The following is an 18,542-nucleotide window of genomic DNA, read 5'->3' on the forward strand; positions in this document are numbered from 1 at the left end:
TCACTTGCTTAATCTGGCTTAATTTTATCAAACTAAACTGCTGTTTCTGGGTAAAAACAAAAAAACAAAACACAACTCGGCTATTCTCGTCTTGATTTTTACCATCTGTCAGGCAGCTACCACTCAAGGACCCACGGAGCCAGGAAAAGCCCGAATCCTTTGGAAAGCTCTCTCGCGTCCCGCGGTTCTCGCCCTTCCAGATCACTCTCTCGCGAGACTTGGAAACCGGAAGTGAATTGTATTCCAGGCGTCCGCGCGAGGCGTGGGCTCGGTGTTGGCGGGAGCCGAGCGGGGCGCGTCCTTTTCGCCGTCCGGCCTGGGCTGGCTCTGGGGCAGGGGCTTGCGGGCAGCGCTCCCCGCCTCGGGCCGGCGGGATGCGGGTGGCTGTGGCCGGCTGCTGCCACGGCGAGCTAGACAAGATCTATGAGACGCTGGCGCTGGCGGAGAGGCGCGGCCCCGGGCCGATAGATCTTCTGCTGTGCTGCGGCGACTTCCAGGCGGTGCGCAACGAGGCCGACCTGCGTTGCATGGCCGTCCCGCCCAAGTACCGCCACATGCAGACCTTCTACAGGTGAGCGGCTCGGCCCGGCCTGGGACCCGGCGGCGCGGGCCGTGACTCGGAGCAGTGGGTGGGGGAGGACCCGGACTGGATTCGAATCCCTCCTCCTCCCCCCCGCGACCCCTGCTGCTCCCCCCCCCCCCCCCCCGCCACGGCCCCGCCACGGACCAGCTGTCTCGCTTAGTTACCTTTTGTTAACGCGGTGTCTAGGAACGGGTGCTTAGTGTCACTTTTCTCATTTCCTTCCACCTGTCTGTCTTGTCTGATCGAAGCCTGGGGGGATCAACCTGGAGGAAGAAGCTGACAGGTTAATCTCCCTCGTACTGGGTAGGTCTCTGGGGCTGCTTCATTTATTGACCCGGGGGTTTTTGGTGGACACCTGCTTTGTCCTCGTCCGCATCCTAGAAGCTAGGGTTAAGCAACGACACAAAGTTCTTGACCTCATTGAACGCACGCTGGTTTTGAACCCAAGGTGGCAGGCAGCCCCATCATTCTTAGGGACAAGCATAGGCAAATTTGTTTAGGGAGAGCTTTTTAGTTTTTTTATCGTGAGCTCAGATTTTCCTTTGGACCTTATTTTGCTTTTCTGCTACGCCCACTTTCATAGGGATGCGTAATGGCTTTTCTCGATGCCTGATTTCCGCTATGCCAACTGACAACTTTACCCTTCTGTTCCAGGTATTACTCTGGAGAGAAAAAGGCCCCAGTTCTCACAATCTTCATTGGGGGAAACCATGAAGCCTCAAATCATTTGCAAGAGTTACCCTATGGTGGCTGGGTGGCACCAAACATTTATTATTTAGGTATGTGTTTGTGGGTAACTTTTTGGTTTGTTTGGAATGGAAGAGCCTGTCAGGATTTGTATATTAGCTGGGCAGCATCTTGAGATGTATAGTGTTTTGGGAAAGCCTCTTAATTTAAGTAATTCTGAAAGTTTAGTTAAAACAGTAAATTTAAACAGGTAATCATGAAAATGTGTCCATGCTTCATGTGGTGTTTTAAGCAATATAGATAATATGACATAGTAATAATAAATATAACTGCAGAGACCTTTTACACTATTTGCAGTCCTTTTATTTTTTCTTACTCTTTCTATTAAATTAAGAAAACTTAAACTTATTATAATGACAATCGTTAAACATACTCAAAAATAGAGAATAGTAAAATGAATCTTTGTACCTACTAACCAGCTTCAACAACTATTATCATTCTGTCATCCTTATTTTAACCCCACTCCCCTCTACACTTTTTTTTTTCCCCTCTAAACTTTTTTTGTGGGAAGAAGTGACTAGAGTATTTTAAAACCAATCCCAGCCATCGGATTATCTCACCTATGAATATTTTGGTACATATTTTTAAGAGATAAAGGATTTTTAAAAAAATATCACAGCTATAGGGATCCCTGGGTGGCGCAGCGGTTTGGCGCCTGCCTTTGGCCCAGGGCGCGATCCTGGAGACCCGGGATCGAATCCCACATCGGGCTCCCGGTGCATGGAGCCTGCTTCTCCCTCTGCCTGTGTCTCTGCCTCTCTCTCTCTGTGACTATCATAAATAAATAAAAAAATTAAAAAAAAAAAATATCACAGCTACAGCACTATGATTATATACATTATTATATAGTACCATTATTATACTATAGCGTTATTATATTAACTAAAGTAGCAATAATTCCTCATTATCTGTTGCCTAGTTAATCTTCAGATTTCTGTGATTAATACCAAGAGGTTGGCTTTAAAATGGACTTGTTCAAGTAGAATCCAAGCAAGGTCCACACATTTCATTTGATTGTCATGATTCTAATGCCTTTTAGGCTGTAATGGTCCCTTTCCTCCCTTACCCCATGTCCTTTATTTGTTGAGGAAAATGGAAATTTGTCTTACAGAATTTCCTGCTTTCTGGATTTAACTGATTGGAATTTCTTATATGTTGTTTAACATTTTCCTTTCATCCTCTGCATTACTTATAATCTATATAATACTATATTTAGATTTACAGCCTGATTAGATTCAGGTTCAATTTTAGCCCTGTTAGATTATACAGTCCTTTCTTTTTATTGAAATGTTTATAGTGGGGCGCCCAGGTAACTCAGTCGGTTGAGCATCCAACTCTTGATTTTGGCTCAGGTCATGATCTCAGGGTTGTGAGATTGAGCCCTGAGTCGAGTTTTTTGCTTACGGTGAAGTCTGCTTGAGAGATTTTCTCTCTCCCTCCCCTTCTGCTCTTCCCCCAGCTCATGCTTTCTCTCTTTCAAATAAATAAATAAAATATTAAACAAAAAATAAATGTTTATAGCTGTAATGATGACATCATAACTTCAGGAATGTATATCTCTACTTCATTGCTGGTTGATTATTTGACAATTGCAGTATTGTGAAAAAATATTTGAAGATGGTCAGTCAGAAATGAAATATCGAAACTGCAGGTTCTTGAGGTACCTGGGTGGCTCAGTCGGTTATGCATCTGCCTTCAGCTCAGGTCACTATCCCAGGGTCCTGGGATCCAGTCCCTGCATCAGGCTCCCTACTCAGCGGGGAGCCTGCTTCTCCCACTCCCTCTGGCTTTCCCCCTGCTTGTGTTCTCTCTCTCTTTCTCCCTCTCTTTCAAATAAATAAATAAAATCTTAAAAACAAAACAAAACAAAACTGCAGGTTCTTATTACTTTAAACCTGTTGACTTTCAGGTGTATAACATACAAATTTATCATAGGACATTTTTCCTTTTTTCCTCTCCAACCCACTATAGTATTTGATTAAGTACCAAATTATGTCTATTTTTCCCTTAACGCACCTAACTTCATTTATTCCTTCCTTTCTGCTTAGTCTCTTGCCTGTCTGCTTCTAGGCCTCTCCTTCCAAGTCTCCTTTATGTATTGTTGGCATATCACTATGTAAGAGTTCATCATGACATTTAATTTTCAAATAATTTTAGGGCCACATGGAGTTTTAGGCCTTTAAACTCTTCGTTTAGTTAGTAAAGAGATTGCTTCTGCCTATTTTTATTTTATTTAACTGTGTACTTTTTCAGGTTTGGCTGGTGTAGTAAAATACCGAGGCGTAAGGATTGGTGGCATCTCTGGTATCTTTAAATCTCATGACTATCGAAAAGGTATATATTATTCTGAGAATTGTGTTTAAACTTTAGAACTTGCATGTCTCAGGGTAACTTACGCATAATTTATAGTTTGACGTTTTCATTGGATTTTTTCTCTGAACTATTATTATTTTTGTAATGAAATATTTTATACATGTAAAAATGTTGAGAACTTTGGAACATATTATTTATGTATCCATTGTCTAGCTTTATCAAGTCTTTGTATCTTGTGATTTTTAGTTAGGATTTCAAAGAAATAAAACTACAGATACAGTCAGAGCTCATGTTTAATCTGTCCTCAGTCCCATTCTCCTTTTATTCTTCCCTTTCCTCACCAGGCAGTCATTCTCCTGAATTTGGTGTTTGTCATTCACTTGATTATGTCATTATCAGATATGTAACAGCTTTAAACAGCATATAGTTTGGCATGTTTTAAACTTCATGGGAATGTATCATTTTGCACATATCTTCCTGCAACTTGCTTCATTGTTTAATATGTTTTTGAAATCCATGTTGATACATATCACTCTATTCATTTTAACTTATAAGTAGTATTCCATTGTAGAAATATACCACACTGTACTTACTCATTCTACTATATCTGAAAAAATTATACCTTGCTTTTAAAGTTAAAGAAATAGCTTGGGTTCACATTGATTTTGAAATTTTATGAATTGGCAGCTAAAACTTATATCCTCAGTGCCACTGTTAAATCATAAGTCTGTTCCCTGCTGCCCATGGTCTTAAACTATTGGCATGGGAATACAGAAATAGGCTTTCTCCTTTATGGCAAGTGTGGGTGCAAACTATCCTCCATTCTTTGGAGGATAGCTGGTAATCTATGAAAATTATAAAAGCACTCTGACCCGGGAGTTCTATTTCCAGGAATGTAATGTATAGATATATTCCACAAGTGCAAAATGATGTGTATACATTTTAAAATTTCAGCCTTGTTTGTAATGGCAAAACGTAGGAGCTAATTAACTATATCATGATAAAACTATACAATATAGTGCCATGAAGCGATTTTTTTTTAAAAAGAAAATAAGCAGCTCTATCCGTAACATACACAAAGAATTCCAAAATAAGTGAAGAGAAAAACATGGCACAAAATATGTAGAAACTACTGCCGTTTGTGTAAAAAAAAAAAAAAAAAATGAAGGGTAAAGAAGTTTGTGTATTATTATATGCATAGTTGATATCCCTGGAATAAAATACTAAAACCTGATTAACACTGGTTGCCTCTAGGTAGTGTTACTGGTGGCTGGGGGACAGGAATAGGAGGATCCCTGCCTCCCATTGTTTTAGCAGCTTTGTAGAGGTAAAACTTACATATTTTTGGAAGTATATAATTCAGTAATTGTCAGTAAATTTATAGGATTATGCAACCATCCAGATTTAGAACATTTCTATCATTCCCAGAAGTTTTGTAGTTAATTCCTGCTTCCACCCCAGCCCTACACATCACTGGTCTACTCTCTGGAGGAAAACTCCTTATTCTGTTCTGATGGTATCTTTTAAATTTTAAACTATGTGAATGACCAACGTATTCCATATTAAATATAATTTAAAAAATCATAAACCCCTCAATTATTTAGAGATTTATAATTAGTGATTACTTATTAGTAGAAAATACCAGCATTTTAAGGACAGTGTCTTCATTAAATTTTTAAGAACCAAAAACATTAATGATAGACATCAGTTTTGGAGAAGTGTGTGTACATATATATATATATTTGTACTTGTGGTATTTAAGGGAGTTGAATATAGCTTATTTCTCTTCTTTAATTTAAGGTCATTTTGAGTGCCCCCCTTATAATCCAGCTACGATAAGGAGTATATATCATGTGAGAAATATTGAAGTCTATAAATTAAAACAGGTATGTAAAAAGTACATTATAGCAGACTTGAAAAAATGTTAAAGTAATTCTACCAAAGTGTATTTTGATCATTTTGGTGTATGACTCCCAAGAAGAGCCTAATTCAGTATTTCTAAAATTTGGATCTTGAGTTGCTTTTAGGAGGTTCACAGATTAACATTTTTTAATTCTAATGTTATGAATTTATTTTAGGGAGTAGTAATAAAATAGAACATTTAATCCATGACTTTAGATATTACTACTTAGGTTAAGGTTAGAAAATATATGCTGGCATAAAGTGATACTTTAAAGAAAATACTAAAATATTGTAAACAATGGTACTAAATAGGTAATAAATAGTGGTAAAAAATAATAGAGAATATGGTAGTATTGTGAGGGTGGCATTGGAACACTGGCTTGACTGGAGAGTAAGTGAAACTAGGTTTTTGTTTGAGGATGCATTAAATGGCTGACAGTGGGCTTAAGCGGTTTTCACAGAAGATATTTCATATAATTGCCACACAGTTCAATGAAGTAAGTGTTACTCTAACTTGTCACATTAAGGATGCGAGGCCAAGGCTCAGATAGGTAAGTAGCCTGCGCAGGATTTCTCAAATAGTTAAGTGATGGAGCCTGCCTAATGCTCTCAGGCCCTTCCCACCATACCCTACAGTCTCTGTAGGAGCATAAGGACACTTGTGGGCATTTCTTTAATATCCTACTCATAACAGTTCCCTACCTTGAGTGCTTTTCCCTTTTGCCCATTTCAGTCCTCTACCAGTCTTTGAAGAACTAGCTTAGATGCCAGTGTTAGAGTTTTTTGTTTGGTTTCGTTTTTTAGGTAGGTTCCATGCCCAGCGTGGAGCCCAATGTGAGGCTTGAACTCAGGATCCTGAGATCAATACCTGAGCTGAGATTAAGAGTCAGATGCTTAACTGACTGAGCTGCCCAGGTGCCCCACCAGTGTTCTAGTTTAAAGCCATCTCCCTTCTCTGAATTTTCATTGCACTTACTGCTTGCATCAGTTATTTGGTGATTCATCATACCTGTCATTTTTTTTTTTTTTTAATTTTATTTATGATAGTCACAGAGAGAGAGAGAGAGAGGCAGACACAGGCAGAGGGAGAAGCAGGCTCCATGCACCGGGAGCCCGATGTGGGATTCCATCCTGGGTCTCCAGGATCGCGCCCTGGGCCAAAGGCAGGCGCCAAACCGCTGCGCCACCCAGGGATCCCCATACCTGTCTTATATTGTCTTGAAAACTTAATTTAGTTTTCCAAGTATTTATTGCAGATTACTTGAAGGTGCTAGGGATCAGTAAAGTATGAGGTGTATTTTGTGACCTCCCCATGAATACACCAGCCACCTCAAATACTGCTAACATAACTTACATAGTAGTAAACAGGATTTTTTAGGTGTATGCTATGTGAGTCCATTAGAAAAAAAAAAAAAAAAAAAGAATGTACCTTTGTGTTTTACTGTATTATTTACATTAGAGATCTCATGAAGTCTGATGTCTCTGTGTCTTAAAATAGTTTCTTCACTAAAAGGGAAAAGAATAATGGTTAGTATATATTTTAGAGACCCTATATAGCTGGTTGGCAGTCTGATCAAAGTGTGTCTGTATTGCTTTGCCTTGCCATGGAAGATACGGGTGATTTGTGAGGAGAGAGAAAGCGATTTCTTTTTGCTTAGATGAGTGAGTTCTTAGTGACTTCTGTGACCATCTTAATAAAGTTTCCTTAGAATGAATTACAGATCTAAGGATCTAAGTGGCAAGTGGTTGTGCGGTGGTGGAGAGAAAGTAGGGATTGCTTTTGGTTAATCTGTTTTTAAAAGTTTTCTTTTTCTGTTAAAGCTAAAGCAGCCTATGGACATATTCTTATCTCACGATTGGCCAAGAGGGATATATCATTATGGAAATAAGAAGCAACTTCTTAAGACTAAATCTTTTTTCCGACAAGAAGTGGAAAATAACACATTGGGAAGTCCTGCTGCCTCTGAGCTTTTAGAGCACTTAAAACCTACTTACTGGTTTTCTGCACACCTTCACGTGAAGTTTGCAGCCTTGATGCAGCATCAGGTAGAAACCAAAAGTATTTATTCTTTGATTTAACAAACACTCATCAAGTATCTGCAGGCTAAGGCACTATTGGCCCAGTTGTAAATTTAGAGAAAGAGATCAGAGATAACTTTGCTTTTGCAAGTAACTCCATTATCCTCGGGGAGAAGAGACCAGCAGTGATTATAAAATAGTGCAATAAATTTGTGACTAAAAGTGCCAGGATACTGTGGGAGCCACCTGTGCTATACTGTGGTGAGAGAAGGGGAGGTAGATGGAGAGATGAAGAGATTGAGAATGTTTCCCAGAGGAATTGGTTATGCCCGGAAGCAGTAGAATATAGGTGACACCATCTAGGTAGAGAGACCTGTTTGTGCAAAGACTAGGGGCCTAATGCCCGGCATGCTGATGGGACTGCAGCAGTGCCTGTGGCTGAGGCAGAGGGAGAGATGAGGCCAGAACAAGATCAGAACTGCCTTCCGGGCCATACCCTGGAGTTTGGGGTTTTAACCAGAAGGTAATTGGGGGAGTGATGAAACCGGACTTCATTTCAGAAAGATCAGTTTGGTAGCAGTTTTGTGTATGGATTATAGTAAGTAAAATGGGAGGCAGAGGAGACTGTATAAGCAAAAGATGAGATTCTAACCTACGGCAAAGAGGGAAAAACAGAACTCAGGTTCCAGAGTTTCCTTGGGAAACGGGGGATGATGGTGCTGATGGTGCTCAATGGAAGATAGAGAATAAATACATGCTTATAATTAGGCCTTTACAGAAATGTGTGGTTCTCCTTTTCCCCTCCCATTCTCACCAAACTCTGACTTTCCCCATAAAGTATTCCACAGGGGGAAAACATTTAGAAATGTCCTGGGTTAACAAGATTAGAGAGTTTGTCTCAAAGGCTCTTATAGAATTTCTTTCTTTTTTTTTTTTTTTTTTTTTAAGATTTTATTTATTTATTAATGAGAGACACACACACAGTGAGGCACAGACACAGGCAGAGGCAGAGGGAGAAGCAGGCTCCATGCAGGGAGCCTGATGTGGGACTCAATCCCGGGTCTCCAAAACCACATCCTGGGCTGAAGGTGGTGCTAAACCGCTGAGCCACCTTGGCTGTAATTTCTGAGAATCTTTAATGTGTTACGGGCACTGCCGCTTTCTCCAAGAGTGAAATGTGGTGTGCAGTGCTTCCTGAACTTGACCCCACACGTTTTTGTGGGGGTACACTTTAATGATGTTCTTCAAGTATAGTGTGGAAAGTTCTGTTTGAAAACATTCCTGTAGGCCCTGGCTGTTGTGGGTTGATCCTCACTCCCCAGTTTTACTGGGAAGAGGAGGCAAGGTTACTCCTTTTATTTCCCTTTGGGCCACTGCCAAAGTAATTATCCTCTTGTAAGGTCCAAGTCATCTGTTCATATCAATCACTTTTTCTACATCTGTGTTACTGTCTTTTGTCTTGTAGGGCTCATGACACTCCTGGATTTTTATTGAAGCATCAGATTTGGTACTCTCCTCTCCATCCATCTTCTGTTGTTAACTGCAGGGACTTAAGTCTCTGAATTAACGTGTTTGATCCCTTTTTCTTAGCTCCTCAACCTCCTCTGACTTTGCTAGTGTTCTCTTTCAGCCCTTTTCCAACACCAAAGACCCCTTTTCTTCAGGGCAGCCCTGCTGCCACAATCTGCCTATAATCTGTGTGCCTTCCACCCCATTCAGCTCCCCCCTCCACCAATGAACTAAAACCTGGCCCACAGCAGGACTTCCCATAGCCTGCTCCTTGTCTGTTTTCTTCCATGTGCCTTACTGTTTTCTGGGAGTCACTTTGTACTGCATCCAATATGGCCTTCATGTTTGTGACCTACTGACATCTGCCCATGTTTCTTTCTACCAGTTCATTTTTTAAAAAATAGTTTCAAAAAAAAAAAAAAGTTTCATTGGAGTATAATTTACATAACATAAAATCCATCTATTTAAATGTACAATTCAGTGAGTTTTAGTATATTTCCAGACTCCTGGGTGTTTCCAGAGCAAACGTCACATAGCCCAGTTTTAGGACATTTCCAGCACCCCAAAAGATCTTTTTTTTTTTTTTTAAGATTTTATTTATTCATGAGAGACAGAGAGAGAGAGGCAGAGACACAGGCAGAGGGAAAAGCAAGCCCCCCTTACAAGGAGGCCGATGCAGGACTCAATCTCAGACCCGGGGATCATGCCCTGAGCCAAAGGCAGGTGCTCAACCGCTGAGCCACCCAGGTGTTCCCCCCAAAAGATCTTTTGTATCTTTTTGTTGTGAGTCCATGTTCCCACCCTTAGCCCCAGGCACCCACTAACTTGCTTTGTGTTTCTATGGATTTGCCTTTTCTGAACATTTATATAAGTGGGATTAAAATCCATAGTCTTTGTCTTGTGGTTTCTTTCCTTTGCTTGTTTTTGAGGTTTATTCGTGCAGCAAGTTTAGTATTTATTTCATTTTTATTGTTGAGCAGTATTTCATTCTGTGAATGTATCACATCTACTTTTGGGGTTATATCTAAGAGATCTTTGCCTAACCCAAGGTTATAAAGATTTTTTCCTTATAATTTCTTCCAAAAGTTGCTTAGTTTTAGCTCTGGCAGATTACTTTTAAGCTATTCTGTTATTAATCTTTGTGTTATGTGCTTTAACAGTATCATTATCATCAGCATTTGTGTCTGCTTTGACTTTTGTAAGGAAGTTGCAGCCAGAGAGTTTAAGTGCCTTGCCCATTTCACTAGTGGTTATAGAACTAACTTATTTTGGAATAGTGACAGTTATTTCTTTGACATACGTCTTAGGGGTATTTTTAATAAAGATTGTTTCCGTCCTATTCTGTGTATGAATTACCTGTGATGTCTTAACATTTTTTTCTTAAATCATGGTTCATATTTCTAGGCCGGGGATAAAGGACAGACAGCTAAAGCAACCAAATTTTTAGCCTTGGACAAATGCTTACCACATAGAGATTTTCTTCAGGTAAAAAGAAAATGAAATAACTGCATAGTTTTGCTCTTCCAATGATTAGAAAAGTATTAATTTTCCCTTTAGAATTTATTTATGCTATCTATAATTTAGGTATTTTTAGAATTCCTTGGGAATATTTAAGTTACATTAGTGTTTTTAAGCCATCATTCCTTTTAAATTTTATTTTATTTTATTTTTAAGATTTTATTTATTTACTTGAGAGAGAGGGAGAAGCAGACTCCTGCTGAGCAGGAAGCCCGATGCGGTGCTCTATCCCAGGACCTTGGGATCATAACCTGAGCTGAAGGCAGATGCTTGATCGCCTGAGCCACCCTAAAATTTAGGCGCCCCTAAATTGCATTGTTATATTGAAATTCTTAGAATATTAAAAATAAAAGTATCAATTTCTTCCTCTAGGTAATAGAAATAGACCATGACCCCAATGCTCCTGAGTACTTAGAATATGATATCGAATGGCTTACTGTTCTTAGGGCTACCAATGATCTTATTAATGTGACTGAGAGGCTATGGAATATGCCTGAAAATAATGGCCTGCATACAAGGTGAGTCTGACCTTATTTAGGGTTTGCTCTCTGTTGCATGCCCAATTTTTGTTCCCTCCACCCTTTCCTTTCCCTTTCCCTTTCCCTTTCCCTTTCCCTTTCCCTTCCTTTCCCTTCCTTTCCCTTCCTTTCCCTTCCTTTCCCTTCCTTTCCTTTCCTTTCCTTTCCTTTCCTTTCCTTTCCTTTCCTTTCCTTTCCTTTCCTTTCCTTTCCTTTCCTTTCCTTTCCTTTCCTTTCCTTTCCTTTTTCCTCTTTTCTTTTCTTTTCTTTTTGAAATGAAGGGAATTATTATTAAGTGAGTGTCAAAATAGTGAAGATTGGTATAAATTTTCCATCTAAGGGATAGAAAAATCGATAATTGAGTACCAACCCAAATAAGTTTATGAATGAATAAATGCGTAAAATGATAATATGGAGATTTGGTTCACATGTTAAAATAATTTATGATTGTTTTAGAGCGTGAGTTAAGAACAGTTAAGAACAGTTTTTTCTAAGAATTATTTTTATTCCAAAATAGTCCTTTGGCAAATTAACTATAATTTTATTAAATGGAATTTTTATATATGGTTTATATTTTATCCTTGCACACAAAATCCATTGTTAGATTTCATCTTTTATTGTCTGAGGCTAATAAAATGTAAAAAGCTATTGTTTTGGACTTTTGTAGATGGGATTATAGTGCAACAGAAGAAGCTATGAACAAAGTGTTGGAAATACTGAATCATGACCTCAAAGTTCCATGTAACTTTAGCATAACAGCTGCTTGTTATGACCCTAGCAGACCACAGACACAAATGCAGTTGGTTCATAGGATCAATCCTCAAACTACTGAATTTTGTGCCCAACTTGGCATCACTGACATGAATGTCAGGCTTCAGAAGGCCAAGGAAGAACATAATTTGTGTGGTGAATATGAAGAGCAGGATGATGTAGAGAGTAATGACTCTGGAGAAGACCGTAGTGAATATAACACAGATACATCTGCCCTGTCCTCTATTAATCCAGATGAAATAATGTTAGATGAAGAAGAGGAAGATGAAGATAGTATTATAAGTACGCGTAGTGACATGAATACACCATCTGCAGAACCTTCTTCTGATCAAGCTTCTGACTTCTCTGCAAGCTTCTCTGATGTCAGGATCTTGCCAGGTTCCATGATTGTATCTTCTGATGATACATTGGGTTCTCCAGATGGCAGAGAGAGGAACCCTGGTGAGGCTCTGGAGTCAGGGGATGGAAAGGACTTAACCGAGTTGCCATCAAAGAGGCTGAGTGATGAACATGAACCTGAACAAAGAAAGAAAATTAAGAGGAGGAATCAAGCCATCTATGCTGCAGTGGATGATGATGATGCAGCATAAGACAATTTACTTGTCTTAGTATTATATGTAGATATGTGATTTTTGAGACCATATTTTTAGAGTTGGATTTTTGACTCAAGATTAATTTTATAATAATGAAGATACATAAAGTTTTAGTTAGGTATTGACTTTGTCTTTAGTCCTTTGTATATTTCAGAAAAAAATATTAAAATTTCATATATTTACTTGATCGAGTACCTTTTTTGAAGATGTGTATTACTCATTTTCATTTTTTTCAGCAAGCACTTACTGAATACATATTTTGTACTAGGCATTCTTCTGTAAGATGGCACTATAAAGATGAGTAAGACAGGGATTTTACCTTCAAGGAGTTACTGCCACTGTGAATATTTTGGTGTATAAAATATGGCATATTTATATTTTGTCTTGCAAAGTCATTACTGCATGTACAGTTTTGTATGCTTTCTTATTTGTTATAAATATTTTCCCTCGTGTGCTCCTAATGTCTGTCAAATATGATTGAAATTGAAGATGATAGATACAGTTTCAGGAAATAAATTCCTTTGAATACTAAACATTGGTAAACATAAAATTTCACACATAACTGCTGAGATTCATATAACCTTGTAGACTTTGGCATATTTTAGCTTTTTTTAAATTTATTTTTATTTATTTATGATAGTCACAGATTGAGAGAGAGAGGCAGAGACATAGGCAGAGGGGGAAGCAGGCTCCATGCACCGGGAGCCCGACGTGGGATTCGATCCCGGGTCTCCAGGATCGCGCCCCGGGCCAAAGGCCCGCGCCAAACCGCTGCGCCACCCAGGGATCCCATATTTTAGCTTTAGTTTTAATTTTGAGGTAACTGTAGTAACTGTGCAGGTCATTTTGGGCATGGTTCAGCCTAGTATTAATTACTAGCAGGGATTGAGTTGTACAAATGCTGCCCCTTGTGCTGTTACGGATAGGTAGTAGTAGAATATTTTTAAAGATCCACATGGAAGAACTATACCTCCGTCCTGTCTCTGGTTAAAATGTCTGGGTTGATTGAGGAGATGGTTGCCATGTACTTTGGATCAGCAGTCATGAATTCAGACTGTTGTAGAATATCGTCATCCCACAGTAATCCAAACTCAATCCAAATCCAATCCAAATTTTCTCCAGTCTAGGAGAAAGATTTAGCAGTTGGCTTCCATCTTGTCAGCATCTGACTTGAAAGTCAAGCACTTTACTGCTATCTATTTTTACTTTCTTTTATGAGTTGAATATTTAGTTCACTTATTTTGATTTCATTATTTGCATAAGGTATTTAAAAGGTATGGATTTTCCCCATCACTGATATAATGGAATCCAGTACTAACATTTAGGTCCCTCCTCCCCAAAATTCTTTAATAAAGATAAATAAAAGCAGAAAGTAATTACATATAAAATAAATAACAGTTCATAAAACAAAACAATCCTCTAGCTTGCCCAATCAAGAAAGAAAGCACAAATGCCAAATGACATATAAATAAAAGGGAGAAATAGCCAGTATAACAGGATATTCAAATAAACAGGATTACTCTCATAACTTAGTACAAATAAATTTGATAATGATTACTTTCCTAGGAAAATAGAATTAGCTGAAATTCATCCTACTGGAGATGGGAAGTACCAAATCTTTTAAAGGCCAGATAATCCCTAATATAAGGTAAACTTACAAAATGTGGAAAAATGAAGGAAAGTTTAGTTTTTATGAAGCAAGTATAATGTTGATACCTAAGTCTGATAAAGATTGCACAAAAAAAACCACAGACCAATCTCACATAGGAATATTGCTGCAAAAATCCTAAATATTATGGGATCCCTGGGTGGCGCAGCGGTTTGGCGCCTGCCTTTGGCCCAGGGCGCGATCCTGGAGACCCGGGATCGAATCCCACGTCGGGCTCCCGGTGCATGGAGCCTGCTTCTCCCTCTGCCTGTGTCTCTGCCTCTCTCTCTCTCTGTGACTATCATAAATAAATAAAAATTAAAAAATTTTTTAAAAATCCTAAATATTAGCAAACAATCTATAGCATATTTTAAGGTAATTTAGCATGACTGTTACAAAGATGGTTCAGTATTAGGAAATGTATTCATATAACTCACATAGTAGGTCTAAAAGCAAATGTGGTTATTTCCATGGATGATAAAAAAGCTTTTGGCAAAAATCAACGCCCATTCTGATTTTTTAAAAAGTAAAATCTAGGGGCGCTTGGGTGGGCTCAGTTGGTTAGGTGTCCAACTCTTGGTCCACTCAGGTCATGATCTCATGGGTCTTGAGATTGAGCCCCCCTTTTTTTTTCTAAGATTTTATTTATTCATGAGACACACACACACAGAGGCAGAGACACAGGCAGAGGCAGAAGCAGGCTCCATGCAGGGAGCCCAACGTGGGACTCAGTCCCCAGTCTCCAGGATCAGGCCCTGGGCTGAAGGCAGCACTAAGCCACTGAGCCACCCAGGCTGCTTGATAGAGCCCTTTCTTATTGAGCTCCGTGCTCAGCAGGGAGTCTGCTTGAAGATTCTCTCCCTCTGCCCACCCATTCTCTCCTCTTTAACAACAACAAAAATCTTTGGAAAGAAAAATAAAATCTAGAATCTTGTTTAATGGGGAAACACTATTGGCATTCTCATCAAAGGGAAGTAATCAGAAAGTCAAGGAGCAAGACAGGATATCCGCTACCTCCATTACATTTTAACATTGTATTGATGTGAAGAGCAAAACAATTTTTCAAAAGAAAACAATGAGAGAAATCAAGATTGCAAAGAAAGGCAAGTACACACAAATGACCTGAATGTTTAGATGGAAAACACAAGAAAATCAAAATTAAAACTAATACAGCATAGTAATGAGTAATACAGCAAGGTAGTAAGATAAAAATTAACATACAGGGATCCCTGGGTGGCGCAGTGGTTTGGCGCCTGCCTTTGGCCCAGGGCGTGATCCTGGAGTCACGGGATCGAATCCCACATCGGGCTCCCTGCATGGAGCCTGCTTCTCCCTCTGCCTATGTCTCTGCCTCTCTCTCTCTCTCTGTGACTATCATCAAGTAAATAAAAATTAAAAAAAAAAAAATTAACATACAAAGCAATAGCTTTTATGTGCGCAATTACCAGTGACTGGTGTGATACAAACAATATCAAAAAGAAATACTTAACAAGAAATGTACAAAACCTATAATGAGGAAAACCTTAAAATACACCTCAAAATGCAAAAGTAGACTTGAACTAATGGAAACATCTCTTATTCTTGGACAGATAAACATTTTAAAGATGCCCATTCTTCCCAAGTTAGTATATAAATTTAACATGACCCCAATCAAAATATCAGTACATGTTTTTGGTTTTTGTTTTCCTGGAGCTAGACAATTTACTTTTAAAGTTCATATGGGGGGACGTCTGGGTGGCTCAGTCAGTTAAGCTTTGCCATTGGCTCAGGTCATGATCCCAGGTCCTGGGATGGAGCCCCACATTGGGCTCCCTGCTCAGCAGGAAGTCCGCTTCTTCTCCCTCTGTCCTACTCATGCTCTCTCTGTCAAATACATACATATATACATACAACATACATACATACATACTTAAAAAAATCCACATTTATTCATGTGGATAAACAATTTACAACAGATAGGAATATCCCACCCTCACCCCCAAAGTGCAGTAGATTATGCTGGCCGTATCAGCTATTAAAACATACTACAAAACCTCTATAATTAAAACAATGTAATATTGGTTCGTGGATGGACAGACCAATGGGACAGACCAGGAATAGATCCAAATATATAGAAAATTTTAGCAAATGATTTAAGTGGCATCTCTAATCACTGAGGAAAAAAATGATATTTTAAATAAATAGGGTTGGATCTCTGGATAGCCATTCACAAGTAAAAAAAGCTTATTATATATATATGTTTTGAAATGTTTATATATATAATAATATATATTTTATCTGTAAACTCCAAATAGATCAAACTTACAAATGTGAAGAATGAAACCATATAAATAGCATATGAAAGTCTGGGTAGGGGTGTCTGGGTGGCTCAGTCGGTTAAGCTTCTGACTCTTGGTTTGGGTTCAGGTTGTGATCTCATGGGTTGTGAGATTGAGCCCCATGTTGGGCTCTGCACTCAGTAAGGAATCTGCTTAAAGAATCTCTCCCTGAAAAAAAAAAAAAAAAAAAAACTCTCCCTGCCCCTCCCTTTACTCATGCATGTGTGTGTGCTTGCTCTGTCTCTCTCAAATAAATAAATAAATATTAAAAAAAGAAAACCTGGGTAAATTTCCTTATAACCTGGAACTGAGGAAAGGCTTTGGAACTGTATCTCAAAATCCAGAGCAGTAAAGGGAAAGATTGATACATTTTGAATACATACAAAAATAGATAATTTTTGCATGGCAAACAAAACAAAACACCAAAAACAATGTTAAAAGATAAATGTCAAACTGGAAGAATGTATTTGCAACTCATTAAACAAAGGGCTTACGTTTGCAAAATATAAAAAGCTCTTTACATAGACTCAATAAATCCACTTCTACAAATAAATCCTAAAGATACACAAATAAAAGAAAGCATAAACACAAGAGTATTTGTTGTGCTATTATTTGGAATCACAAAGGATTTGGAATAATCTAAATCTCACTGGAGAGATTTTGTTGAAGGTTTATGGCAGCATTATTTCTAATACCTAAAAAGTAGACATAGCCCAAATGTCCATCAACTAATGAATACATAGATCAACTAATGAATCATAAATTCTGTACAATGGAATATTATTTAGCAATAAAAAGGAAGGAAGTACTGATACATGCTACCACATGGATGAATGTTGAAAATATTATGGTGAAAGAAACCAGACATACAAAAGCCACATATTGTAAGATTTCCATTTAGATGAAATGTCCACAATAGACACATCCATTGATACAGAAAGTAGATCAGTGGTTGCCTATAGCTGAGGGAAAGGAGTGAGAGATAATGAGGAGTGACTGCTAATAAATATAGGGTTTCTTTTTGGGTTGATGAAGCTGCTCTATCTTTAGAGTGATGGTTACACAACTCTGTGAATATATTGTGGATATTAAAAAAAACATTGAGCAATACATTAAAAAAAAGAGAGAGAGAGAGAGAGAGAGAGGCACCTGGGTGGCTCAGTGGTTGAATGTCTACCTTTGGCTCAGGTTGTGATCTCATGGATCCTGAGATAGAATCCTGCACCGGGCTCTCTGTGGGGAGCCTGCTTCTTCCCCTACCTATGTCTCTGCCGGTCTTTCTGTGTCTTTCATGAATAAATAAGTAAAATCTTAAAAAAAAAAAAAAAAAAAAAAAAAAAGAAGGGAGAGGCCCGTGAACTGATACAGACTGAGTTTCAGGTTATATTAAGTTAAAAACAAGGCAGGGGCCAGTCATTAAGAAATAAAAGTTTGCTTCCTAGTCTTCCTTTTTTCCTTTTAATTTTGATTTTGTAAAACATTTACGTGTTTCAAAAGTCAAAACTGTGTAAAAAGTTATACTCAGATATTTTGCTCCCATTCTGAACCCCTTCACCCAGTTCCTCCATTCTCGACTCTTTTCATCAGTTTCTAGTTTATTCCAGTGTCTGAGATGGTGATGTTGCAGGGGAACCTTTAAAGTGGTAGGAGCTCAAAGCTTGTAGAGGACATTGACTTTTGACCTGCACGCATCAACTCCTCTTTCTGGTAGTAAAAATATTATTTCTTTGGGAATCACCTCTCCCGCAATAGTGGACTGCCCTCACCTGTCTGAGGGCAGCCATGGGGCTTCCTTATGCCAATCAGATGCTCTTTCCTTAGCATATGGATCTTGATCAGAGATAAAATGATGAGAGTCATTGGTGCTTCTTAGTTGGAGCGGCAGCACACTGACAAACCTGTCGAGTAGTTTCTCTTACATTCTCAGAATTTCTCTTTTCTAAGCATAGGATTTCAGTCTTCCTTTCATCTTCTAATCCCCATCTCCTTATCTCCGTCCAGTAAATTCCCCTATTGTTTAATTTAGCCAGCCAGAGTTTTGGTGCTTGCAGCCAAAATACCCTGACTGACACATATGCTCCTGAGTGTTAATGAGCTTGTAAT

At 38.7% G+C, this 18,542-nt stretch overlaps 1 protein-coding gene across 2 annotated transcripts; it reads left to right on the plus strand.

The window, feature by feature from the left end:
• Positions 1-237: 237 nt before the first annotated feature.
• On the plus strand, positions 238-13,006 carry DBR1 (debranching RNA lariats 1). 2 transcript variants are annotated; one of them, XM_077864996.1, is made up of 8 exons: positions 239-571; positions 1,238-1,362; positions 3,584-3,664; positions 5,444-5,529; positions 7,367-7,591; positions 10,478-10,558; positions 10,964-11,109; positions 11,777-13,006. In XM_077864996.1, the coding sequence occupies exons 1-8, from the start codon at positions 375-377 to the stop codon at positions 12,468-12,470; spliced, it is 1,635 nt and encodes a 544-aa protein (XP_077721122.1). In that variant the 5' UTR covers positions 239-374; the 3' UTR covers positions 12,471-13,006. The 2 variants fall into 2 exon arrangements, with proteins under 2 accessions (XP_077721123.1, XP_077721122.1); XM_077864997.1 differs by lacking the exon at positions 10,478-10,558 and having other exon boundaries at positions 238-571.
• Positions 13,007-18,542: the final 5,536 nt, after the last annotated feature.

Source organism: Canis aureus, chromosome 22 (genome assembly GCF_053574225.1).
Source record: "Canis aureus isolate CA01 chromosome 22, VMU_Caureus_v.1.0, whole genome shotgun sequence".
NCBI classification, from domain to species: Eukaryota; Metazoa; Chordata; class Mammalia; order Carnivora; family Canidae; genus Canis; species Canis aureus.